The following is a 26562-nucleotide window of genomic DNA, read 5'->3' on the forward strand; positions in this document are numbered from 1 at the left end:
ATATGTATGCGTACAGTATATTTTTATTTTTTGGGGATTCTTTTTTTCATTTTATTTATTTATTTTTTTTTAAATATGCTTAAATTTTTTTTTTTTTTTCACTTCCTGACACTTTTTGTACTTTTACACTTTGTCCCACTATGGGAGTTTCACTTTTTGCAGCCTGATCGGCTGTATAGCATAGAGAGCAGCACCATCCCTGTGCTATGCAGCCTGTCAGCGCTGCACAGGGAGAGGTTACTTTGGTCATGCACGGTGCATGAGCAAAGTAACTTCTTGCCTCCTGGTGACCCAGATGTTGTCATGAGTCCATTGGGTCACCATGACAACACCTGACACAGACACCGTGGGACGCCGAAGAGGAGGTAAGTATCAGCGCTTAAACCCCCCATGCTGTGATCAACTTTGATCGCTGCATTTTGGGGGTTAATGTGCTGGGAGCGGTACAGGAAAGCTCCTTGCACATTGTCACAGCTGACACCCGGCAGCGATCGCCCTGCACAGCCTGTGTGCAGGCAAAATCACCAGGGCGTATTAATACGTATCTTGCCCATAAGGCCCAAGGCGCAGATACGTATTCGTATGCCTTGGGCCAGAAAGGGGTTAATAATTTTACGTGTGTGTGTATATATGTGCATTTATGACAAACAGTGCTGGCCAAAAGTATTGGCACCCTTGCAATTCTGTCAGATAATACTCAGTTTCTTCCTGAAAATGATTGCAATCACAAATTCTTTGGTATTATTCTCTTCATTTAATTTGCTTGCAAGGAAAAAACACAAAAGAGAATGAAGCAAAAATCAAATCATTGATCATTTCACACAAAACTCCAAAAAAGGGCCGGACAAAAGTATTGGCACCCTCAGCCTAATACTTGGTTGCACAACCTTTAGCCAAAATAACTGCGAACAACCGCTTCCGGTAACCATCAATGAGTTTCTTACAATGCTCTGCTGGAATTGTAGACCATTGTTCTTTGGCAAACTGCTCCAGGTCCCTGATATTTGAAGGGTGCCTTCTTCAAACTGCCATACTGAGATCTCTCCACAGGTGTTCTATGGGATTTAGGTCTGGACTCATAGCTGGCCACCTTAGAAGTCTCCAGTGCTTTCTCTAAAACCATTTTATAGTGCTTTTTGAAGTGTGTTTTGGGTCATTGTCCTGCTGGAAGACCCATGACCTCTGAGGGAGACCCAGCTTTCTCACACTGGGCCCTACATTATGCTGCAAAATTTGTTGGTAGTCTTCAGACTTCATAATGCCATGCACACGGTCAAGCAGTCCAGTGCCAGAGGCAGCAAAGCAACCCCAAAACATCAGGGAACCTCCGCCATGTTTGACTGTAGGGACCGTGTTCTTTCTTTGAATGCCTCTTTTTTTTTCCTGTACACTCTATGTTGATGCTTTTTCCCAAAAAGCTCTACTTTTGTCTCATCTGACCAGAAAACATTCTTCCAAAACGTTATAGGCTTTCTCAGGTAAGTTTTGGCAAACTCCAGCCTGGCTTTTTTATGTCTCGGGGTAAGAAGTGGGGTCTTCCTGGGTATCCTACCATACAGTCCCTTTTCATTCAGACATCGACGGATAGTACGGGTTGACACTGTTGTACCCTCGGACTACGGGGCAGCTTGAACTTGTTTGGATGTTAGTCGAGGTTCTTTATCCACCATCCGCACAATCTTGCGTTGAAATCTCTCGTCAATTTTTCTTTTCCGTCCACATCTAGGGAGGTTAGCCACAGTGCCATGGGCTTTAAACTTCTTGATGACACTGCGCACGGAAGACACAGGAACATTCAGGTCTTTGGAGATGGACTTGTAGCCTTGAGATTGCTCATGCTTCCTCACAATTTGGTTTCTCAAGTCCTCAGACAGTTCTTTGGTCTTCTTTCTTTTCTCCATGCTCAATGTGGTACACACAAGGACACAGGACAGAGGTTGAGTCAACTTTAATCCATGTTAACTGGCTGCAAGTGTGATTTAGTTATTGCCAACACCTGTTAGGTGCCACAGGTAAGTTACAGGTGCTGTTAGTTACACGAATTAGAGAAGCATAACATGATTTTTCAAAGGGTGCCAATACTATTGCTCACCCCCTTTTTTAGGTTTGGTGTGGAATTATATCCAATTTGGCTTTAGGACAATTCTTTTTGTGTTTTTTTCATTGAAGACAAATTAAATGAAGAGAATAATACCAAAGAATTTGTGATTGCAATCATTTTCAGGAAGAAACTGAGTATTATCTGACAGAATTGCAGGGGTGCCAATACTTTTGGCCAGCACTGTATATATGTATATATATTGTAATGCAGCGGCTTGCTGCATTGCTAAAATATCCAGGGGTTGTGTTCTGGCTGACCATTTACCTCCCCCTCAGGTGACTGATCACATGACTGTGACATCATCACAGGTACTGTGTGCACAGAAGGATATATAAATCCTGGTGGTTTTTAAACGGTTAGAGAGAGAGAGAGGCCTGGTGAGGCAAGAGGCCTGGTTCCTGTTAGCCTGGAAGGCAGAGGCTTGATCCCTGTGTCTGAGATACCAGTAGACTTGGAAGGCAGAAGCTGGATCCCTGTGTCTGAGATACCAGTAGTCTTGGAAGGCAGATGCTGGATCCCTGTGTCTGAGATACCAGTAGCCTTGGAAGGCACGTGGCCTGGAGACTACATCTGGGAAGCCTTAAAGCCACAGCTGTGGCAGAACCGAGCTGATAGAAGCAGCTGAGACCCGGCAAAGGTAAATCGGCGCTTTAAGTGAATATTGTTGCTGTACCTTGCTGAAGTCTGTATTTGAAGCCAAGTGGGCATAGCTGCTACTGAAAAGGCTCTAGGATACATGTGTAACATTCCTGCGAGCCACTGAGATGGACTATGTTATGAGCTTTTTATGATGTGTAATAAACTGCTGGTCTTCATATTACCGGAAAACGTTGCATGTGTGCTTTAATTGATCCGGTGAAGCGAGTACCCGCCAGCGTGATGAATAGCGCTACCTTACAATATGTATATTTGTGTGTGTGTAGTAGGTGGACAGAAAGTGTAATATGGTTATGAAGGGAGAGATTTATCAAACAAAATCCAGTAATTTTAGATAACATTATGTGGAGTGATGACGCTTCTTTCAAATTATCCGGCCATATTAACAGACATAATTGTATTTACTGGTATAATGAGAACATGCATTTAACATTAGAGCAACAACTAAATGAGCCTGGTGTCAATGTTTGGGGTGGTATTTCAAGTTTTAGTGTTTTAGGACCAATATTTTTTGATGGAACAGTCACAGGAGATAAGTATCTCGAAATTCTAATGAATCAAGTTGTTCCCCAGTTACAGCAACAGCCTAATTCAAATGACCTTTATTTCCAACAAGATGGGGCCCCTCCACATTATTCAAGAGTAGTCCGCGAGTATCTTGATGAAACATTTCCTAATAAATGGATTGGCCGGCACGTTCACCAGACTTGACCCCAATGGATTTTTTCTTTTGGGGAGTACTCAAGGACAAAGTTTATAGTCGAAAACCAAAAAGTGTCAGTGATTTGAAAAATTACATAAGAGATGCATTTCAAGAAATTAATATCCAAAGAGACTTGTGCAAAAAAGTTTGTCGAAGGGTAGGAGGCAGACTTCAAAGCTGTGCAAATTGTAATGGAAAACAGTTTGAGCACCTGCGTTGATAAAATTTAAGGGCTCTTGTATTATTGTTCAGAATAAAATGTAATTGTCAATGCTATGCTTGTGTTAGCAAATATAATTTTATATATAAATCAAAATAAATGTTATTATTTTCAGTCCACCTAATTTGGACCACCCTGTGTATATATATATATATATATATATGTATATATATATATATATATATACAGTACAGACCAAAAGTTTGGACACACCTTCTCATTTAAAGATTTTTCTGTATTTTCATGACTTTGAAAATTGTACATTCACACTGAAGGCATCAAAACTATGAATTAACACATGTGGAATTATATACTTAACAAAAAAGTGTGAAACAACTGAAAATATGTCTTATATTCGAGGTTCTTCAAAGCAGCCACCTTTTGCTTTGATGACTGCTTTGCACACTCTTGGCATTCTCTTGATGAGCTTCAAGAGGTAGTCACCGGAAATGGTCTTCCAACAATCTTGAAGGAGTTCCCAGAGATGCTTAGCAGAAATTCCCTAATACTTGTCTGGAAAAGTTTGTACTTTTGCAATGAATAAGAGAGGCTTTACTATTTATTTTTTCAGCATTGAAAATCACTGATTAATCACCGATGGTAAAAGCTGACACTGACGAAACTCTGATGAAAATCTGATCCAAAACACTGATGACACTGAGCAGGGCCGGCTCCAGGTTTTTCTGGGCCCCGGGCGAAAGAGTCTCAGTGGGCCCCTTTAACACATACCACGATTCATGATGCAGAGATACGGCGGAGAAATATATATATATATATATATATATATATATATATATATATATATATATATATATATATAGTACAATGCAAATATTTCACTTCTTACATTACATGAGTGATATCTATTGTAAATTCCACAATAGCTCAGAAACCGGTGAATCGCTCCACACAGAATAGTGGCCCCCATATAAGGCTCCATACGGAATACTGGCCCCCATATAACGCTTCATACGGAATACTGGCCCCCATATTACACTCCATACGGAATACTGGCCCCCATATAAGGCCCCATAAGGAATACTGGCCCCCATATAAGGCCCCATACGGAATACTGGCCCCCATATAAGGCTCCATATGGAATACTGGCCCCCATATAAGGCTCCATACGGAATACTGGCCCCCATATAAGGCTCCATACGGAATACTGGCCCCCATATAAGGCTCCATACGGAATACTGGCCCCCATATAAGGCTCCATACGGAATACTGGCCCCCATATAAAGCTCCATACGGAATACTGGCCCCCATATAAGGTTCCATACAGAATACTGGCCCCCATATAACGCTCCATACTGAATACTGGTCCCCTTATAAAGCTCCATACAGGATACTGGCCCCCATATAACGCTCCATACAGGATACTGGTCCCCTTATAAAACTCCATACAGGATACTGGCCCCCATATAACGCTCCATACAGGATACCGGTCCCCTTATAACGCTCCATACAGGATACCAGTCCCCTTATAACGCTCCATACAGGATACTGGCCCCCATATAATGCTGCATGCAGGCTGTGCCCCCTTATAATGCTCCATGCAGGCTGTTACCCCCCACATAATGCCCCATACAGGCGGTCCCCCCACGTAATGCCCCATACAGGCCCCTCCTTTTAATGCTCCATGCAGGCTGTTAATCCCCACATAATGCTCCATACAGGATGTCACCCCCCCCCTCTTTATAATGCCCCATGCAGGATGTACCCCCCCTCTCTTTATAATGCCCCATGCAGGATGCCCCCCCCCCTTCTCTTTATACTGTCCCATGCCTCCATACATAAAAAAAAAAAAAAATCAAATACTCACCTCCATTCTCCTCACCAGCTACCTGCTACCTGCTGCCCGCTGCTCGGGTCCGAACTCCAGCGTTGTCGGCGTCTTCCCGCTCAGCGCTCCCTGTGACGGCTCAGGGGAGGGCGCGGTGTAAAGGCGTCACCGCGCCCTCTGACCTGAGACGTCACAGGGAGCGCAGAGCAGGAAGACAGCTGATCTGCGGAGGCACGGGGAGAGGTAAGTATCCAGCTGCCGGGGCCCTGAGCAAGCGGCGGAGAAGGGCGGGCGCTGACACCGCTCTCCTCCGCCCATAGCCCAGTGGGGTGCGCGACCGCCAGTGGGCCCCTCTGCCTGCTCAGGGCCCCGGCATTTGCCCGGGTGCTGACGCCGGCCCTGACACTGAGACTAATTTTTGTGTGTGTGTACGCTCACGTGAAATAATCATCCGTCTGAATGAGGCCTAAGTGCTCTTATAGTAGATATAAGCGGATAAGATGTTAGATGAGGAGTGGACGGGCTGTAACATTTCCCGCAGTTTGTCTGCAGGCTCCGGCTGTTATGTGGCCGCCTATATTTGCTACACGGCAGCCTTTATTTGTTACATCAAACCCATAAGTAACAGCACGCATTGCTGAGGAAAGCGGCTGCCCAATAGTATATTATTAATGGCGCCAGGGTGCTACATGAATGTAAAAAAATAAAAATTACCTACCAGATAGACACTGCTTATCCGCTTGACAATATCATGTGACCGCTGCAGCTAATCAGCACCATTGATCAGCTCTCCTACTCCATCCGAGCAGGAGATCAGTGTTTTTGAGCTGCTTAGTTAAGGCCGGGATCAGATGAGCGTAGATTCTCTCATGCGAGAGATCAGATCAATTATGTAAATGACACTCGGATCACACTCTGATTGGAGAAGAGAATCGCAGCACAGGTGAGGAGAAGATGGAGAACAAGATTTCTCCATCTTCTTCAGAGTCCGCAATCCCATAAACTTGAATGGTTGAGTGCGATCTGATTTGCAGAGACACTCGCAGCATGCTGCAAATTTTTTCTCATACTGAATTGGCATGAGAAAATAATCGCTGATCAGCGCTGACCCATTACAAGGGCCAATACAAGTCTATGGGTCCGTGATAAACACGTACAGCTCATGGGTGGAATTAGTGTACCATCTGTGTGCTGTACAGGTGTGAAGACACGGGGTCTTCCGTGGGCGTAATACTACTCAGTCAACACAGGGTGAGGATAAAACAGCGTGGCAATACTTTATTGAACAACAAAATGGGCAATAAACACAGAACAGTCCCAGCAAATCCCCAAGATGGTACAACATTACACAGTCTCATCCTTCCGCTGGCCCGTCTGGCATAGAACAGCTGCGGCTTTGGGACTTCCAGGGCCGACTACCTCACCAGTGGCCCCCTGTTTCTGGCGGGCCCACACACAGATAAGGTAGCGGCAAGCTTAGGAAGCTAGCAGTCCATCGAGGTACGAGGCCAGGAGACCCGATGGTCCCACCCTGGCCTCTCCGAGAGTTTCCATGGGGCCAGATGACCGGCTGGTCCCAATCTGGCTTCTCTGAATGTCTCCATGGATTCCAGGAGATCGGAGGGTCCCACCCGGCAACCCCAAACAACATACACATGGGGCCAAATGACTTCATCGTCCCAACCTGGTCTCCGCAAACGTGTCCATGAGCTCTCTGATGGTTAGTGGAGCATATCTGTATCTTTCCAGTCAGGGTCATATACCCTTAGCCCGGAATCATGTAGAATCCAAATCTGTGTCTCTTTGGTTAAAGCCATGCTTCTGTAACGGGTCTGGGAGGCGGAACCTCTGGGCTACAATACAAGGGGGCGGTCCTTGTAAGGGAGCGGGTGGCGACCAGGCAGGTAGTCACAGGAGGTGACCAGGACAGTCTCTGGGTGTACGGGCAGGAGGACACGGCAAGTGATCGGGGCAGTCTCTGGATAAAGGGTAGGTACGACCTGTGATGGCTGAACCTCCAGGTAGGCTAGCAAGGCAGATGGAGAATGTGTGCTCCCAGGTGAGCAAGCGAGAGTCTCTGGAATAGCAGGTGGTCACAGCACGTGACGGCGGAGCCTCCAGGTAGGCAAGCAGGCAGGTAACGGAGAAGCGCTCCCAGGTGAGCGGGCAAGAGTCTCAGGAATAGCTGGTGGTCACAGCACGTGACAGCGGAGCCTCCGGGCAGGCAAGCAGGCAGGTAGCGGAGAAGCGCTCCCAGGTGAGCGGGCAAGAGTCTGGAGTAGCTGGTGGTCACAGCACGTGACAGCGGAGCCTCCGGGCAGGCAAGCAGGCAGGTAGCGGAGAAGCGCTCCCAGGTGAGCGGGCAAGAGTCTGGAGTAGCTGGTGGTCACAGCACGTGACAGCGGAGCCTCCGGGCTGGCAAGCAGGCAGGTAACGGAGAAGCGCTCCCAGGTGAGCGGGCAAGCTGGTCCATAGACAGACTGACCGGAGTTGTAAGGCAGACCGTCGGACCTCAGGCAAGCAGGCAGGTAGCTGAGGTGCGCTCCCAGGTGAGCGGGCAGGCTGGTCCTTAGACAGACTGACAGGAGTAGTAAGGCAGACCGTCGGACCTCAGACTAGCAGACAGGTAGCAAGAAATCAGGCAGGAATCTGACAGGTAACTGGCAACGGGACCTGAGGGCTGAAGCACAGGTGAGACACAGGTGCAAACAACATTGCTCGGGCACCTCCATTTTGGAGGAGGTGCCTTATATATGATGAAGTCCTCCGGCCATTGGCCGGGGACTCCTTAGGACGGCGCGCGCGGCCCCTTTAAGAGGAGGGGAGCGCGCGCGCGCGCGCCCTAAGCACAGGGGCCGGGAAGGAGCGCGCGCTGACAGCAGAGCGGGAGAGGGACGCCGGGCACGGGGCAGAGCGGTGAGGGGAGCAGCGTCCCTGCCTAGCAGAGGGCAGGGACGCCGGCACTACAGTACCCCCCCCTTTAGGCCCCCCCTTTTTTAGGCCAGACAGAAATTTAGCTAGGATGAGAGGGGCATGGATGTTCTCCCGGGGCTCCCACGTTCTCTCCTCAGGACCAAACCCCTTCCAATCTACCAGAAAAAAGGTCTTTCCTCTTACCCTTTTGGTGGCAAGAATGTTCTCTACCTCAAACTCGTCCTCAGCAGAAACCGGAGCAGGAGGCGTACCTGTAGACTTGGAAAAAGAGTTAAGTACCACAGGTTTGAGGAGAGATACATGGAAGGAGTTAGGGATCCGTAAGTTGGCCGGGAGTTTCAATTTATAGGCCACCGGGTTGATCTGACTGGTGACCTCCAGAGGTCCGATGAACCGAGGCCCTAACTTGTAAGAGGGTATCTTGAGTCGAACATATTTAGATGAGAGCCAGACCTTATCTCCTGGACGAAATTGAGGAGGATCCAGGCGTTTTTTGTCAGCGTGTCTTTTCATCCGCTCGGACGACTGAAGGAGTGCGGATCGGGTACTCTCCCAAATGGAGGAAAATTTGCTAACGAGAGATTCCGCAGCCGGGTTGTCCACCGAGGTGGAGACAGGAAAAGGAATCCGAGGATGCTGACCAAAGACTACAAAAAACGGGGATTTGGAGGAGGATTCGCTCTCGTGATTATTGTAAGAGAACTCGGCCCATGGTAGGAGATCCACCCAGTCAGAATGGTGGGCATTAACGAAGTGCCGGAGGTAACTGGTCAGGTTCTGATTGATCCGCTCCACTTGACCATTGGACTGTGGGTGGTAAGCGGAAGAGAAGTCCAGGGTGACGTCTAGTAGTTTACAAGTGGCTTTCCAGAAGCGTGAGGTGAACTGTACCCCACGATCCGACACGATGTGGAGGGGCAGGCCATGAAGACGGAAGATGTGACGAATAAAGTCTCTAGCTAGCTCGGGTGCAGACGGGAGGCCTGGCAGGGGAACGAAATGAGCCATCTTGGAGAAACGGTCAGCGACCACCCAAATGACCGTACAACCGGCAGAGAGTGGGAGGTCAGTTATGAAGTCCATTGCAATATGCTGCCAGGGGGCAGCAGGTACTGGGAGCGGAAGGAGGCGACCGGCTGGCAGATGTCTCGGAACCTTGTTGCGGGCGCAGGACACACAGGCAGAAACAAAGTCTATTACATCTTTGTGCAGGGTAGGCCACCAGTAGTGCCGGGAAATAAGCTGGAGGGTCTTCTTCTGACCAGCGTGGCCAGCCAGTTTAGACGAGTGACCCCAGTGAAGGATCTTCTCCCGATCAGGTACTGATACGAACGTCTTTCCGGGAGGGAGACGATTTAGACTCACGGGAGCCACCTGCATTACTCTGGCGGGATCGATGATGTGTTTCGGATCTTCCTCGAGATCAGATACCAGAAAGGATCGAGACAAGGCGTCCGCCTTGACGTTTTTGTCAGCCGGGCGAAAATGAAGGACAAAATCAAAACGAGCAAAAAACAAGGACCACCGGGCTTGGCGCGGGTTAAGTCTCTGGGCATGCTGGAGGTAAGCCAAGTTCTTGTGGTCAGTGTAAATTATTACCGGGTGAAGAGCCCCCTCAAGCAGGTAACGCCACTCCTCCAATGCCAGTTTGATGGCCAATAACTCTCGATCTCCTATGGAATAATTGCGCTCAGAGGAGGAGAAGAGTTTAGAGAAGAAGCCGCAAGTTACCATCCTCCCGGAAGAAGATTTTTGAGTAAGTACCGCTCCAGCTCCAGAGGAGGAGGCGTCCACTTCCAGGAAGAACTGCTTGTTGCCGTCCGGGCGATGCAGCACCGGGGCGGAAGAGAAGGCCTGTTTTAAGGAAAGAAAGGCTTCTTCTGCTTCGGGCGGCCACTCTTTGGGATTAGTACCCTTACGGGTGAGCGCGGAAATTGGGGCAGTCCGGGAAGAGAAGTGTGGTATGAAGAGGCGGTAGTAGTTGGCGAAGCCCAGGAACCGCTGAATGGCCTTCAACCCCTCCGGTCGGGGCCATTTCTCGATGGCAGACAGTTTCTCTGGATCCATTCGTAGGCCGGTCTGAGAAATAATGTAGCCCAAAAACGGAAGCGAGGTCTGCTCAAAGAGGCACTTCTCGTATTTAGCGAAGAGGTGATTCTGCCTGAGCCTGAGCAGGACCTGACGAACGTCCCTCCGGTGAGTCTGGAGATCCGGAGAGAAGACCAAGATGTCGTCCAGGTACACCACTACGCAGGAGTAGAGAAGGTCCCGGAAGATGTCATTGACCAACTCTTGAAAGACGGCAGGAGCGTTACAGAGACCAAAGGGCATTACCAGGTATTCATAGTGGCCGTCCCGGGTGTTGAATGCCGTCTTCCATTCATCCCCTTGACGGATACGAACCAGGTTGTACGCCCCACGGAGGTCTAGTTTGGTGAAGATTCTAGCCCCCCTCAGACGATCAAATAATTCTGGAATGAGCGGAAGGGGGTACTTATTCTTCACCGTGATCTGGTTTAGGCCTCTATAGTCTATACAGGGACGGAGAGAGCCGTCCTTCTTTTTGACGAAAAAGAAGCCTGCTCCCGCCGGGGAGGTAGATTTCCGGATGAATCCCCTGGCCAGATTCTCCTCAATATATTCGGACATCGACCGGGTCTCAGCAGCGGATAAAGGATAAATACGCCCACGGGGAGGAGTAGTACCGGGTAACAGGTCGATGGGACAGTCGTATGGTCTATGAGGGGGTAATGTCTCTGCCTCCTTTTTATTAAAGACATCAGCATAAGACCAATAAGGAATTGGAAGTCCAGGTAGATTAGCTGGGGTAGGAGAGGGACGGACGGGATGGACGGGAACCAGGCAGGTCTTATGACAGTCTTGTCCCCAGCGAAGGACTTCTCCGGTTTGCCAGTCAAGCACGGGTGCATGTTTCTGGAGCCAAGGCAGACCTAGCAAGAGGGCGTGAGAGAGTCCAGGCAGAACATGAAAGGAGATACTTTCAGAATGCAGCATTCCCACCTGCAGAGTAATGGATTCGGTGATGAGTTGGATGGGGCGTGGTAAGAGCCCCCCATCCACGGCAGCCACAGACAAGGGTACAGCCAGAGGTTTGGTGGGGATGCGGTATTTCTCTACCAGGGACTGTGAAATAAGATTCCCGGCTGCTCCAGAGTCCAGTTGGGCTAGTTCGAAATAACGGTTCTCCCCGTAGACGATTGAAACTGACAACAGCAGGGATGGAGAGGATTTATTCTTGTCTAGGTGGACCTCTCTGAGCGAACCTAGACACAGGCGTTTCCCGACCTCTCCGGGCAGGCACGGATCCGGTGCTCCTTACTGCCACAGTAGAAGCAGGTCCCCTCGGCACGGCGTAAGTCCTGACGGGTCTTGACCATCTTGGTCTGGTCGACCTGCATAGGCTCAGGAGGGTGTACCTGGTTAGAGACAGAAGGAGTGACGGGTTTCTGAAAAGTAGGAGCTAGACGTGGTAACCTCCTCTCACGGGTGACCTCTCTGGCACGCTCCTGGAACCGTAGGTCAATCCGGGTGGCAAGAGTTATTAAGTCATCGAGAGTGGTAGGAATGTCCCGACCGGCAAGTTCATCTTTAATACGGCCGGACAGACCCTCCCAGAAGACGGAAACCAGAGCGTCGTTATCCCAGGCCAGCTCCGAGGCAAGGGTACGGAACCGTATGGCATATTGGCCCACGGTGAGACTCTCCTGACGGAGGCGTAGCAACGATGATGCAGATGAGGTCTTCCGTCCGGGTTCGTCGAAGACTTTCCGGAAAGCCGTGAGAAAAGCAGGCAAGTTGGACACCAGGGGGTCTCCTCTCTCCCATAGAGGATTTAGCCAGGCCAGGGCCTCCCCGGTGAGATGGGACATGATGAAGGCAATTTTGGCCCGGTCGGAGTTAAACTGGTGGGACAAAAGTTCAAAGTGCAGGGTGCACTGATTTAAGAAGCCCCGAGCCTGGACGGAGTCGCCTCCAAAGCGAGGAGGTGCAGAAAGCCGGGGTCCGGGGTAGGATACCATGGTATTAGTGGGCAGCGGAGCTGCCGGATTGCAAGATATGGCACTGGCGGAGGTTGTTGGTGGATCAGACAGAGTGTTCAGGCGAGTATTGACATTCCAAACTATTTCTCATTCCTCATTCTACATTAATAATTTAAATAAAGAGATCAAAGTACTCAATAAATCTGCTATTTCAAATTTTTATTAATGTTATCACAAGACATACACACACCCCATAAAATCATGTCAAAAACCCCTAAGACATAGAAAGCCCCAATAAAATTGAGGCAGTGTGGTCAAAAGATATCACTATAAGCACAAAAAATAAATAAATACAGTTCAGAGAGTAGGAATGTAAGATTATATCAGTAAAATTCCAAACCTCTTAGTTCCATGTCCTTAATAATAGATTATCACAAAACATGTGTAAATAGAGTACATACCCATATATATAAGCCATAAACATATCATATGACATTTAAAAAAATGCAGATTTTCACATTTGAGGGATGTATTCTCATATAGAAATATCATATAGCATATATAGACAGAATACAGGTCCTCATAATTTAAGGGAAATATCCCACTATACAAGTCATTAGATTGTCATGTAACACATGTAAGTAAAATATGAATCCTCATGGTTTGAGGGATATCTCCCATATATAGGCCAATAAAATAGTCTCAGTGGTCATATCAATTACAACTTACATATAAACCACATAAGCTAGTATATAGAACCGAGTGCATATCACCAATCATAAGGATCGGAACAGAATCCTATTCAGCAAACAAGTGATATCAACATTGTAGTACCCCCAGGGTGGGCATAATACAAACCAATGCCTGAGTGTTGTAAGACCACACTGCCTCGTACCCCAACGCGCGTTTCGCGTGCTGCTTCGTCGGGGGGTACAGAGGCAGTGCCACACCTGATATATATATATAGAAAGAGAAGTGACGCACACCTGTTATTCCCCTTTGTGCATTAGGGCGCATGCATGTCGTCCAGGGCGCGTCGCCATCACTCGGCCGGCGTCCAGGAAGATTTTATTATTTCCTTTCTGTTTGTCTGGAATGTTATTATTATTTTTTTACTTTCTTTAACAATGCAGGATGGATCAAAATGTGAATCATCAAGTGGAAAGATAATGTCATCGTGATGGACCTAAAGATACATCTATTGTGTATTACCAATTGTATTGTCTATAAATGGATAGGGTTTGAGGGCAACTTTGCCCAGACTCGATATGGAGTATGCACGGACCCAGTGTGGTGCGCGCGCGTGACGTGTCATGGCGGCCTCGCCTCCCTCGACTGGCGTCCTATCAGGAACCGACATGCGCGCATGCGCATCTCGACTTCCTGGACGCCGGCCGAGTGATGGCGACGCGCCCTGGACGACATGCATGCGCCCTAATGCACAAAGGGGAATAACAGGTGTGCGTCACTTCTCTTTCTATATATATATATCAGGTGTGGCACTGCCTCTGTACCCCCCGACGAAGCAGCACGCGAAACGCGCGTTGGGGTACGAGGCAGTGTGGTCTTACAACACTCAGGCATTGGTTTTTATTATGCCCACCCTGGGGGTACTACAATGTTGATATCACTTGTTTGCTGAATAGGATTCTGTTCCGATCCTTATGATTGGTGATATGCACTCGGTTCTATATACTAGCCTATGTGGTTTATATGTAAGTTGTAATTGATATGACCACTGAGACTATTTTATTGGCCTATATATGGGAGATATCCCTCAAACCATGAGGATTCATATTTTACTTACATGTGTTACATGACAATCTAATGACTTGTATAGTGGGATATTTCCCTTAAATTATGAGGACCTGTATTCTGTCTATATATGCTATATGATATTTCTATATGAGAATACATCCCTCAAATGTGAAAATCTGCATTTTTTTAAATGTCATATGATATGTTTATGGCTTATATATATGGGTATGTACTCTATTTACACATGTTTTGTGATAATCTATTATTAAGGACATGGAACTAAGAGGTTTGGAATTTTACTGATATAATCTTACATTCCTACTCTCTGAACTGTATTTATTTATTTTTTGTGCTTATAGTGATATCTTTTGACCACACTGCCTCAATTTTATTGGGGCTTTCTATGTCTTAGGGGTTTTTGACATGATTTTATGGGGTGTGTGTATGTCTTGTGATAACATTAATAAAAATTTGAAATAGCAGATTTATTGAGTACTTTGATCTCTTTATTTAAATTATTAATGTAGAATGAGGAATGAGAAATAGTTTAGTATATTTGGGTTTCCTCATTTTGTTTGAAGGATATTAATATATTATATTGAAATGAACGTCTATATCCTTTCTTGTTTACAGAGTATTGACATTCCGCAGGTGACCCAGGATGGACTCCTGTTGGGACCTCTGACGGGACAGTTCAAGACAGAGGTCCGAGAGCGAGGGAGCTTGGGTGCCACCGGGTTCCATGGGCCGAGCAAACTGTAACGGGTCTGGGAGGCGGAACCTCTGGGCTACAATACAAGGGGGCGGTCCTTGTAAGGGAGCGGGTGGCGACCAGGCAGGTAGTCACAGGAGGTGACCAGGACAGTCTCTGGGTGTACGGGCAGGAGGACACGGCAAGTGATCGGGGCAGTCTCTGGATAAAGGGTAGGTACGACCTGTGATGGCTGAACCTCCAGGTAGGCTAGCAAGGCAGATGGAGAATGTGTGCTCCCAGGTGAGCAAGCGAGAGTCTCTGGAATAGCAGGTGGTCACAGCACGTGACGGCGGAGCCTCCAGGTAGGCAAGCAGGCAGGTAACGGAGAAGCGCTCCCAGGTGAGCGGGCAAGAGTCTCAGGAATAGCTGGTGGTCACAGCACGTGACAGCGGAGCCTCCGGGCAGGCAAGCAGGCAGGTAGCGGAGAAGCGCTCCCAGGTGAGCGGGCAAGAGTCTGGAGTAGCTGGTGGTCACAGCACGTGACAGCGGAGCCTCCGGGCAGGCAAGCAGGCAGGTAGCGGAGAAGCGCTCCCAGGTGAGCGGGCAAGAGTCTGGAGTAGCTGGTGGTCACAGCACGTGACAGCGGAGCCTCCGGGCTGGCAAGCAGGCAGGTAACGGAGAAGCGCTCCCAGGTGAGCGGGCAAGCTGGTCCATAGACAGACTGACCGGAGTTGTAAGGCAGACCGTCGGACCTCAGGCAAGCAGGCAGGTAGCTGAGGTGCGCTCCCAGGTGAGCGGGCAGGCTGGTCCTTAGACAGACTGACAGGAGTAGTAAGGCAGACCGTCGGACCTCAGACTAGCAGACAGGTAGCAAGAAATCAGGCAGGAATCTGACAGGTAACTGGCAGGTAACTGGCAACGGGACCTGAGGGCTGAAGCACAGGTGAGACACAGGTGCAAACAACATTGCTCGGGCACCTCCATTTTGGAGGAGGTGCCTTATATATGATGAAGTCCTCCGGCCATTGGCCGGGGACTCCTTAGGACGGCGCGCGCGGCCCCTTTAAGAGGAGGGGAGCGCGCGCGCGCCCTAAGCACAGGGGCCGGGAAGGAGCGCGCGCTGAGAGCAGAGCGGGAGGAGGACGCCGGGAAGGAGCGCGCGCTGACAGCAGAGCGGGAGAGGGACGCCGGGCACGGGGCAGAGCGGTGAGGGGAGCAGCGTCCCTGCCTAGCAGAGGGCAGGGACGCCGGCACTACAGCTTCCAAGCTGATGGTCTGAGAGAGTCTCTGATCTTTGACTCTCCTTGTAAAGTCTCTCTGATTCTCTGTCATTCTGCTTGCAGCACTACAAACATCCCTGTTTTATTTACATCTGTGTAAGGTCATCATTCACAGGTCAAGGTCAGGGGTAAAGGTGGAAGGGGCTCATGACTCATTGTTTGAGCATTTAATTAACTTTCATAGTTTGTATCCATCCTGCTCTCCAAAGCGCACCTGTAGGCAGGATTGTGCTCTGTAAACCACATACACTGTCAGGTTGGCGACATTACACTGATTAAAATGATGCTTTGGTTGGTGAAATCCGTCCTGTGGTTCTTGTGTAATCTTTACTTTCAGTTTGGAGATAATGATATACTCGTGCTCCGGGACGGCCTGTGGGGGAACTCTATCTATAGCTCTAATTACATTTTCATCTGTATTCTCTTATGATAGCTCACTGATCGTTCATTGACCTTCCTCCTAGCTGTCATAAGAGCATACAAATGAATCTGTAACCAGAGCACAAGGTAGCGAGCCCCCCCACAGGCCACCCCGGAGCAAGAGCATATCATTATCTCCAAACTGAAAGTAAAGATTACACAAGAACCACAGGACGGATTTCATCAACAAAGGTATCATGTTAATTAGTGTAATAGCGCCATCCTGACAGTGTATGTAGTTTACCGAGGACAATCCTGCTGACAGGTGCTCTTTAAATAAACATCTAGCTTTCTTAGTACAATATGTCATTAGCATATTAACAAACATCATTGTTTCCAAATGAAGAGAAGTCAACATTCAGTTTTGTACACATAATAGTGTGTCCTTCTTGACCAGGCAAAGAAATACACATACATTTACAAGTCAGCACAAAGATAATAGTGCATTTCTCTTGGCTTAACAAATCTAACCGTCTGGCTGATTCAGATTATAAGCTGAATTGTCACAACAGGTTTAACATTGTGAATTATAGGAGAAGCTTTGTCTTTTCTTTCTTTATCCATACTGCAAAAACACTGATTACCACACTGCTGGTAAAAACGGAGACACGGATGGAAAACTCGGATGGCACTAGTACCGGTGTTTAAACATGGAAGAGTATAGGAGGCCATCTATGTGAATGCCTGTTTGCACAGAGCACGCTGTCACAATTTGACAATCTACAACCACACAGGATAACTACAGATTTTTCTGTCAGGCCTACATTTGACATCATTAACCCCTTTACCCCAGAAGGTGGCTTGCACGTTAACGACCAGGCCAATTTTTTCAATTCTCACCATTGTCACTTTATGAGGTAATAACTTAGGGAGGTATAAAGGTTAAAAGTTGACCAGCTATTTCTCATTTTTATCATAAAATTTACAAAACCATGTTTTTAGGGACCACATCACATTTCAAGTGACTTTGAGGGGCCTTTATGACTGAAAATATCCAAAAGTGACACCATTCTAAAAACTGGACCCCTCAAGGTGCTCAAAACCACATTTAAGAAGTTTATTAACCCTTCAGGTGCTTCACAGGAATTTTTGGAATGTGGAAGAAAACCAATAAACATTTAATTTTTTCACAAAAATGTTACTTTAGAGCCCAATTTTTTCTTTTTCGCAAGGGTAACAGGAAAAAATGGACACCAAAATTTGTTGTGCAATTCCTCCTGAGCATGCAGATACAACATTCGACTTTTTGAATGTAAAATTTGCTTAAATGCTTAGTGAACACCATGTTGCGTTCGGAGAGCCTCTGATGTGCCTAAACAAGTTTCCCCATTTTGGACGCTAGACCCCTCAGGGAACTTATCTAGATGTGTGGTGAGCACCTTGAACCCCCACGTGCTTCACAGAAGTTGATAACATGGAGCCGTAAAAATAGAATTTTCACGTTTTTCAAACAGTAATGTTTTTCATCCTCCAATTTTGCATTTTCATAAGGGTAAAAGGAGAAATTGCACCATGAAATTTGTTGTGCAATTTCTCCTGAGTAAGCCAATACCCCATATAAGGGGGAAAACCACAGTTTGGGCACACGGCAGGGTTCGGAAGGAAGGAGCGCCATTTGACTTTTTGAATGTAAAATTTTCTTAAAAATTAGCGGACGTCATGTTGCGTTTGAGGAGCCCCTGATGTGCCTAAACAGTGGAAACCAGGGCTGTGGATTCAGAGTCGGTGTCCATTTTGGTGGAATCTGAGTCGGTGTAAAATGGACCAACTCAGACTCCTAGAATATATAATAAATTGGGCACAGTAGTTCAATGCAGTTTGTGGGGAATATTTTTTCATAAGAATTTGGGAAAGTTATGAAATGTCCTATAAATGTCTGTCCTATTCCTGATCTAAGGGTCTAGACTTTTACCTGAGATGAATCTGTGGTACAGTAAATTTAACACTTAAACATGAGCCATGTACGAGGGAGTCGGAGGTTTGGCTTACTGACTCCACAGCCCTGATTGACAGCTGTCACACTAAAAGACGCTTTTTTTGTTGCAAAGACTAGTTTTTACATCACCATATTTTAAGAGCTAGAATTTGTCCATATTTCGGCCAACAGAGTCATGCGACGGCTTGTTTTCTGCGGGAAAGGTTGGCGTTTTTATTTGTACCATTATTGGGCACGTGACATTTTTTGATCACTTTCTATTCCGATTTTTGGGAGGCAGAATAAACAAAAACAAACAATACAGTACTTGTTTTTTTGTTGCTTTTTTTATGCCGTTTCGCGTGTGGTAAAATTGATAAAGCAGCTTTATTTTTCGGGTCAGTACGTTTACAGCGTTACCACATTTATATAGTTTTTTTATGTTTTGGCACTTTTACACAATATAGACTATTTTATAGAAAAAATAATTTTTTTGTGTCGCTTTATTCTGAGAGCTGTATTTTTTTTTATTTTTCGGCCGATGGAGCTGAATGGCGGCTTGTTTTTTGCGGGACAAGATGACTATTTCAGCGGTACCATTTTTATTTTTTAGATTTGTCTTTTTGATCGCTTTTTACATTTTTTGTTTGGTGATATGATGATAAAGAATCGTTTTTTGCTTAGTTTCTTTCTTTTTTTTTTATTTTTATCCATGTTCACTAACGGGGTTAACTAGTGGGAAATTTTATAGGTCAGGTCGTTCCGGACGCAGCGTTAACAAATATGTGTACGTTTTTTTTTTCACTTTCTAACACTTTTTGTACTTTTACACCTTGTCCCACTATGGGACTTTCACTTTTTGCAGCCTGATCGCCTGTATAGCATAGGGATGCAGCACCATCCCTGTGCTATACAGCCTGTCAGCAAAGCACAGGGAGAAGTTACTTTGGTCGCATACTGCGCACAATCAAAGTAACTTCTTGCCCCCTGGTGACCCAGATATTGTCATGAGTCCATTGGGTCACCATGACAACACCTGGCACAGACACAGACACCGATCGCAGCATTTCGGGGGTTAAGGTGCACCCTGCACATAGTACCGGGTGTCAGCTGTGACAATCAGCTGACACGCGGTGATAGTCGAAAAATAGATCAAGAGCAGCACAAAAATGGAAACAGGTGCAAAGCCCCCCAGGTACACACCAGTCCTATGTATATCCACAAAGAGATGTGGCTGTAGTAACAGCCTTGAGAAAGATCCACAACTTTGGACAGAAACGATGCTACAGCCACATGGGCTATTAAAAGACAATTTTTTCATCATCCTTTTGTGTGCTGCCTCCAATCTCTTAGTGGATATATATATATATATAAAATAATGGGACTGATACCAACAAAGAAGTCTATACACACACGGGCCCCTGTGTATATTATATACCCTAGATTATGTATAGGATGTGGTAGATGATGGATAGATATCCCCACCAAATATCATCGGCGATACTGACGCTCGGTCCAGCGGTGAAGCAGGGGAAATACATTTTTGTTTATTCAATCATGCTGACGTCGCCCCCTGCAGTCTGCCGCCCTAGACACCCGCTCTAAGGTGCCCAGGGGTAAATACAGCCCTGAGTTACGCCCCATTTCCTTAATCTGTGACCTCGTGTCCCTCGTGCAGCGACCTGTCCTGTCAGGATGATGTTCTCGTCTATCACATGGCTGCAGATGCAGCATTCCACAGCCAGCCAATCAGAGCGCTCGCTCACCGACTTATGCAAATGAGCTGGTGGCAAAACCAACAACTTTTCAACGAATTTCCCCTAAATATTCAGCAGGGGCGGGGCATTTTGCTGGCAGGGGCGGGGTCACTGTCAGCAGGGGCGGGGTCACTGTCAGCAGGTCACTTTAGATATATTTTTTTTAAGTCTCCCTAAGTTAAAAGTTTCTGCCATCACAGGCACATAAATAGAGCTGAGGTTTACCTGTATAATCGGGTGCAGTGCAGAGATCATGGTAGTGCAATAAAGAAAGCATCTGCCAGCGAGCCAGATATCTATCAGAAGATAGATAGGATAGATAGGCGGCAGATCGGGAGAGTTCTCCTATGTGGCTTGCCCACCACATATGTAGCTGGCAGGACATTGCCAGGGACTCCAAGACATGAAGTGGTCTCAGCCAAAGCACAATTTTTTCCTACAGGTTTGGTGGCTCAGAGCTTAGTGACACCGTGGCCCTATCCACACAGTATTATAGGCTCGTGCTGCTTTTCTCCCGTCTGTTAAATATTAATTCACAGGCTTAATAAATTCAAAGCAGGATTCGGTCATATGCACTGACAGGGCCATTGACTATAATGGTGAAGGTAGAGTCAATGGTCCTATCTGCAGCGCATATGCACGAATCCTGTTTTGCGGGGGGTTCGGACTCAAGCCCCGAGTGAACGTGGTGAAGAAAGCAGTGTGAAACGGCCCTAAGGCTATATGGACCGTGATTTCCAGTCCGACTGTGAATCTCCGGACCCCACACTCCACATCCTCAGGCACATATGAAGCTGTTGGGTTCGGGTGAGGAGACTCGCAGCCAGTCCGGAAAATGCATTATGTACCCAGACCATAAAACACAGACATGGAATGAATCCTCAGTATAATTATTACTCTTTCATTACATTGTTGTTCTTGTTTTTGAGAAGGGTTGTCCTGGTAGTATGTGTGAGGGAATAGGCCCCGACAGTCCCTCAGGTATAGACAGCACATCCATGCTGTGGACAGAAAACTACCTTGTGATATTACAAAATGTATCAACAGAGACAATTGGTGTATACACGGCACCACCCCGGAAGAGTAAATGCGGCACCCGTTATAACCTAACCGGGTGTCCATGCAAAACACATGGAGACAGGTCTGTTTTTTCTTGCAGCACGGATGACAATGGCCAATACAAGTCTATGGGTCCGTGATAAACACGTACAGCTCATGGATGGAGTTAGTGTACCATCAGTGTGCTGTACGGGTTTAACCCCTTTATGACGTTTGCCGTAATAGTACGACACACATCACAACCCCCTGTTTAGCGCGGGCTCTGGTGCTGAGCCCGCACCTTTCCGGGCACATGTCAGCTGATCTATACAGCTGACATTTGCCAGCAACAGCCGCGGGTGGAATCGCGATCCCCCCGCGGCTGTTTACTAGTTAAACTCGCACTTATCGGAAATGCATCGTTGGATCCGCCCATCGGTGACCCCATCACATGATTGCGGGTCGTTGATGGTTTGGCATGACAACCCGGGGTCTGCAGGAGACCCCTGCGGTTGTCATTGCCAGATTGCTACGAGCGCCACCCAGCAGTCGGCGCTCATAGCAAGTGAGCAATTCTGCTACACACAGTTGATCTGATGATCGCCTGTGTGTAGTAAAGGAGAACAGAGAACTGCAGCTTCTAGTCTCCCATGGAGACATTGAATCAAGCAAAAGGTAAAAAAATTGTTTTTGAAAAAAAAGTATAAAAGTTTAAATCACCCCCTTTCACCCCATTCAAAATAAAACAATAAAAAAAACAAATATACACATATTTGGTATTGCCGCGTTCAGAATCGCCCGATATATCAATGTAAAAAAGAATTAATACGATCGGTAAACAGCGTAAGAAGAAAAAAATTAAAAACCCCAGAATTAAGTTTTTTTGGTCACCGCAACATTTAAATGAAATGCAATAACGGGCGATCAAAACATCGGATCTACCCCAAAATGGTATCAATAAAAACGTCAGCTCGGTGCGTAAAAACTAAGCCCTCACTCTGCCCCAGATCCTGAAAAATGGAGACGCTACGGGTCTCGGGAAATGGCGCCATTCTTTTGTTAACAAACTTTGGAATTTTTTTTCACAAAAAAAGAACCTATACATGTTTGGTGTCTACGAACTCGTAATGACCTGGAGAATAATATTAGCAGGTCATTTTTATCATTTAGTGAACATGGTAAAAATAACCCTAAAAAACAACTATGGAATTGCACTTTTTTTTGCAATTTCACCGCACTTGGAATTTTTTTCCCGTTTTAAAGTACACAATATGGTAAAACCAATGGTGTCATTCAAAAGTACAACTCGTCCCGCAAAAAATAAGCCCTCGTACGGCCATATTGAGCGAAAAACAAAATAAGTTTGGCTCTGGGAAGAAGGGGAGCAAAAAATGAATTTATTATTATTGCCTAAGGCCTCCTTCACACATCAGTGTTCAAACACGGACGTGAATTAACGGGACTGGTGCCATTCGAGAAGTCTATACACACACGGGCCCCTGTGCTTTTATCGGTGGAAGTGGCCCCTGAGAGCACCAATGATATGTCTGCCCCTGTGTATATTATATACCCTAGATCAGGGGTCTCAAACTCAGCTGGGCATATGGGCCGCACACGGAAAAACATTTCATTTGGGGGGCCGCATTATTTGCATGACAAAGTGACATTTTTAGTGATACCATTTTATTTTCGATACACCTTTTGAACTAGTCCTCATCTTGCAGACATGGTCTCCCCTCCAGGCCCCCCATATTGCAGACATGGTCTCCCCTCCAGGTCTCTCATATTGCAGACATGGTCTCCCCTCCAGGTCCCCCATATTGCAGACATGGTCTCCCCTCCAGGTCCCCCATATTGCAGACAGGGTCTCCCCTTCAGGTCCCCCATATTGCAGACATGGTCTCCCATCCAGGTCCCCCATATTGCAGACATGGTCTCCCATCCAGGTCCCCCATATTGCAGACATGGTCTCCCATCCAGGTCCCCCATATTGCAGACATGGTCTCCCATCCAGGTCCCCCATATTGCAGACATGGTCTCTCATCCAGGTCCCCCATATTGCAGACATGGTCTCCCATCCAGGTCCCCCATATTGCAGACATTGTCTCCCATCCAAGTCCCCCATATTGCAGACAACCATGTCCCATCCAGGTCCCCCATATTGCAGACAACCATGTCCCATCCAGGTCCCCCATATTGCAGACATGGTCTCCCATCCAGGTCCCCCATATTGCAGACATGGTCTCTCATCCAGGTCCCCCATATTGCAGACATGGTCTCCCATCCAGGTCCCCCATATTGCAGACATGGTCCCCCATATTGCAGACATGGTCCCCCATCCAGGTTCCCCATATTGCAGACATGGGTCCCCCATCCAGGTCCCCCATATTGCAGACATGGTCCCCCATCCAGGTTCCCCATATTGCAAACATGGTCTCCCATCCAGGTCCCCCATATTGCAGACATGGTCTCCCATCCAGGTCCCCCATATTGCAGACATGGTCCCCCATCCAGGTCCCCCATACTGCAGACATGGTCCCCCATCCAGGTCCCCCATATTGCAGGCATGGTCCCCCATCCAGGTCCCTCATATTGCAGACATGGTCCCCCATATTGCAGGCATGGTCCCCCATCCAGGTTCCCCATATTGCAGACATGGTCCCCCATCCTGGTCCTTATCTTGCAAACATGTCCCCCATCCAGGTCCCCATGTTGCAGACATGTCCCCCATCCAGGTCCCCCCCCCCATAGTGCACACAGGGAAGCCCCCCCCCATACTGCGCACAGGGTCCCCGTCCCCCCATACTGCGCACAGGGTCCCCGTCCCCCCATACTGCGCACAGGGTCCCCGTCCCCCCATACTGCGCACAGGGTCCCCGTCCCCCCATACTGCGCACAGGGTGCCCCCCCATACTGCGCACAGGGTGCCCCCCCCCCATACTGCGCTCAGGGTCCCCATCCCCCCATACTGCGCTCAGGGTCCCCGCCCCCCCCATACTGCGCACAGGGTCCCCACCCCCTCCCATACTGCGCACAGGGTCCCCTTCCCCCCATACTGCGCACAGGGTCCCCGTCCCCCCATACTGCGCACAGGGTCCCCGTCCTCCCATACTGCGCACAGGGTCCCCGTCCCACCATACTGCGCACAGGGTCCCCGTCCCCCCATACTGCGCACAGTGCCCCATGGTGTATTTCACATGACAGAGACAAAAAAAAAAAAAAAAAAAAGATTCTCACCTGTCCTCCGTTCCCTCGGCGTCCTTTCTGCACCTGTGGCCCGCAGGCACAGACCCCATAACGATCGCGGCTCTCTCCAGCAGCCGACGACATCAGCGCTGTAATGCAGTATATTGCCGCGCAGAGACCGGCTCTCTGCACAGCAATACCAGTGTCAGCCGCCGGCCTATCAGAGGCCAGCAGCTGATATCTGCACATGGCAGTGACATCATACGCCGCTGTGCTGGGACGCAGATATCAGCAGCTGACCTCTGCGCATGGCAGTGACATCATACACCGCTGCGCTGGGACGCAGATATCAGCAGCTGACCTCTGCACATGGCAGTGACATCATACGCCGCTGTGCTGGGACGCAGATATCAGCAGCTGACCTCTGCACATGGCAGTGACATCATACGCCGCTGTGCTGGGACGCAGATATCAGCAGCTGACCTCTGCGCATGGCAGTGACATCATACGCCGCTGCGCTGGGACGCAGATATCAGCTGCTGGCCTCTGATAGGCCGGCTGCTGGCACAGATATTGCTCTGCAGAGAGCCGGTCTCTGCGCGGCAATACACTGCATTACAGTGCTGATGTCCGCGGCTGCTGGAGAGAGCCAAGATCGTTACGGGGTCTATGTGCCTGTGGGCCACAAGAAGCAGCCGGAGGGCCCGCGTGTTTGAGACCCCTGGTATAAAATAAACTGATATAAAGTCCTATCCGACATGAGGAAGCAAAATGAAATTGTGTCATGGATTTATATCCGTTCATAGTAACTCATTGACCTGTTTTGTCATTACGACCCTAAGATCCTCAGGTAATGATTACGGGGTTTAAGCTTAACAATTGGAAACACAGACCCCATCCAGTCTACACATACAGGATTACGTGGCTCTTTGAATTTAGAGTAAAGACTGATTTAGTTCTAAAAGATGTCTGAGTGTTCGTAGTGGACAGAGGCAGATGATCATCCATTGTAGTCACAGTCCTGTAAAGTTATGTAAAAGGTTCCTGCGCTGAGATTATTCTGGAAATCAGAGAAATCAGACAAATACTTACTTTGCCGGCATAACTTTGCAGGAATTTAATCTTTTCATACAGCTTTATGTTGTCAGCTCTCAGGTTATCCAGCTCACTTTGAAGCGCCCTCATTGTATGATGCATCATCCGATTTTCCTATTTAGTAAAGACAAAACAAAACAGTTAAGAAAGGAAACGGACAAAATAATTCCTGTAATCTGGCACGTGCCATTTGCAATATGAATGGTAATGCAGAAATCATAGTATCAGAAGTGGCACAAGTATATTTATATTAGGAATAGGGTATTTTTTTTATTGTAAATTACTTACCACACTTCGGGCCAAATGTTATTAGGCCGCACAGCTAAACTGAAGTTAGAAATTAATGAAGGAAAATATTTTGTCAGAACAAGTCTAAAGAAATGCACTTATTCTCCTTAAAAAAGGTTGCTCCAACTCAGCAAGTTATCACTTTTGCACACAGACAGTGATCTATGGAGGTCGGGGGGGTCCAAGTGGTTGGACCTTCTAACAATTAGAAAGTTATTGTTCATCTACACCACACAGCCAATGAGGAGAGTGGTGTTGTGTATGCATGTCCATCACTCCTTTCTAATGGGGTATTTCAGAGCTCCATTCTCGGGATCAGTAGGATCAACCAGATATCACCTATCCTCCTGGATATAAGATATAGGAAACTCCTTTAAACCTATAGTTTTGGAGTCTTTAAGACAATGGATCCATTGGAAACATAGGCAAAATAGCTCTTCTTCAAAAGGAAGAAATGTGGCCACTGTTACCAGTTAATGAGAGTCTATAACACCCTGCAATGCCCTTTGTAATCAGTCCGATAAAGCACTGGTTTATTTCTTGCTACTTCAATGTGCTCCAAATTATTATGCAAATTGGATTTAAATGTCATAAAAATGTAATTTTTTGTTTTTAAAATAAACTCATGGATAATGTGATAATTAGTTTGTCAGGTGAGTCCAATTAAAGGAAAACTACTTTAGAAGGACGTTACACATTATTAAACAGGCCACAGGTTTCAAGCAACAT

The 26562-nt window shown here is 47.4% G+C and overlaps 1 protein-coding gene across 1 annotated transcript in view; it reads right to left on the reverse strand.

Moving 5' to 3' along the window:
- CUX1 (cut like homeobox 1) overlaps positions 1–26562 on the reverse strand; it is a 491160-nt gene that overhangs the window by 45544 nt on the left and 419054 nt on the right. The window contains exon 18 of the mRNA XM_073667764.1: positions 25543–25659. Coding sequence (XP_073523865.1) covers positions 25543–25659 — 117 coding nt within the window. The remainder of the gene's footprint in view (positions 1–25542; positions 25660–26562) is intronic.

This window comes from Phyllobates terribilis, unplaced genomic scaffold (genome assembly GCF_046119375.1).
Source record: "Phyllobates terribilis strain yellow unplaced genomic scaffold, ASM4611937v1 Scaffold_2__4_contigs__length_985480577, whole genome shotgun sequence".
NCBI lineage: Eukaryota > Metazoa > Chordata > Amphibia > Anura > Dendrobatidae > Phyllobates > Phyllobates terribilis.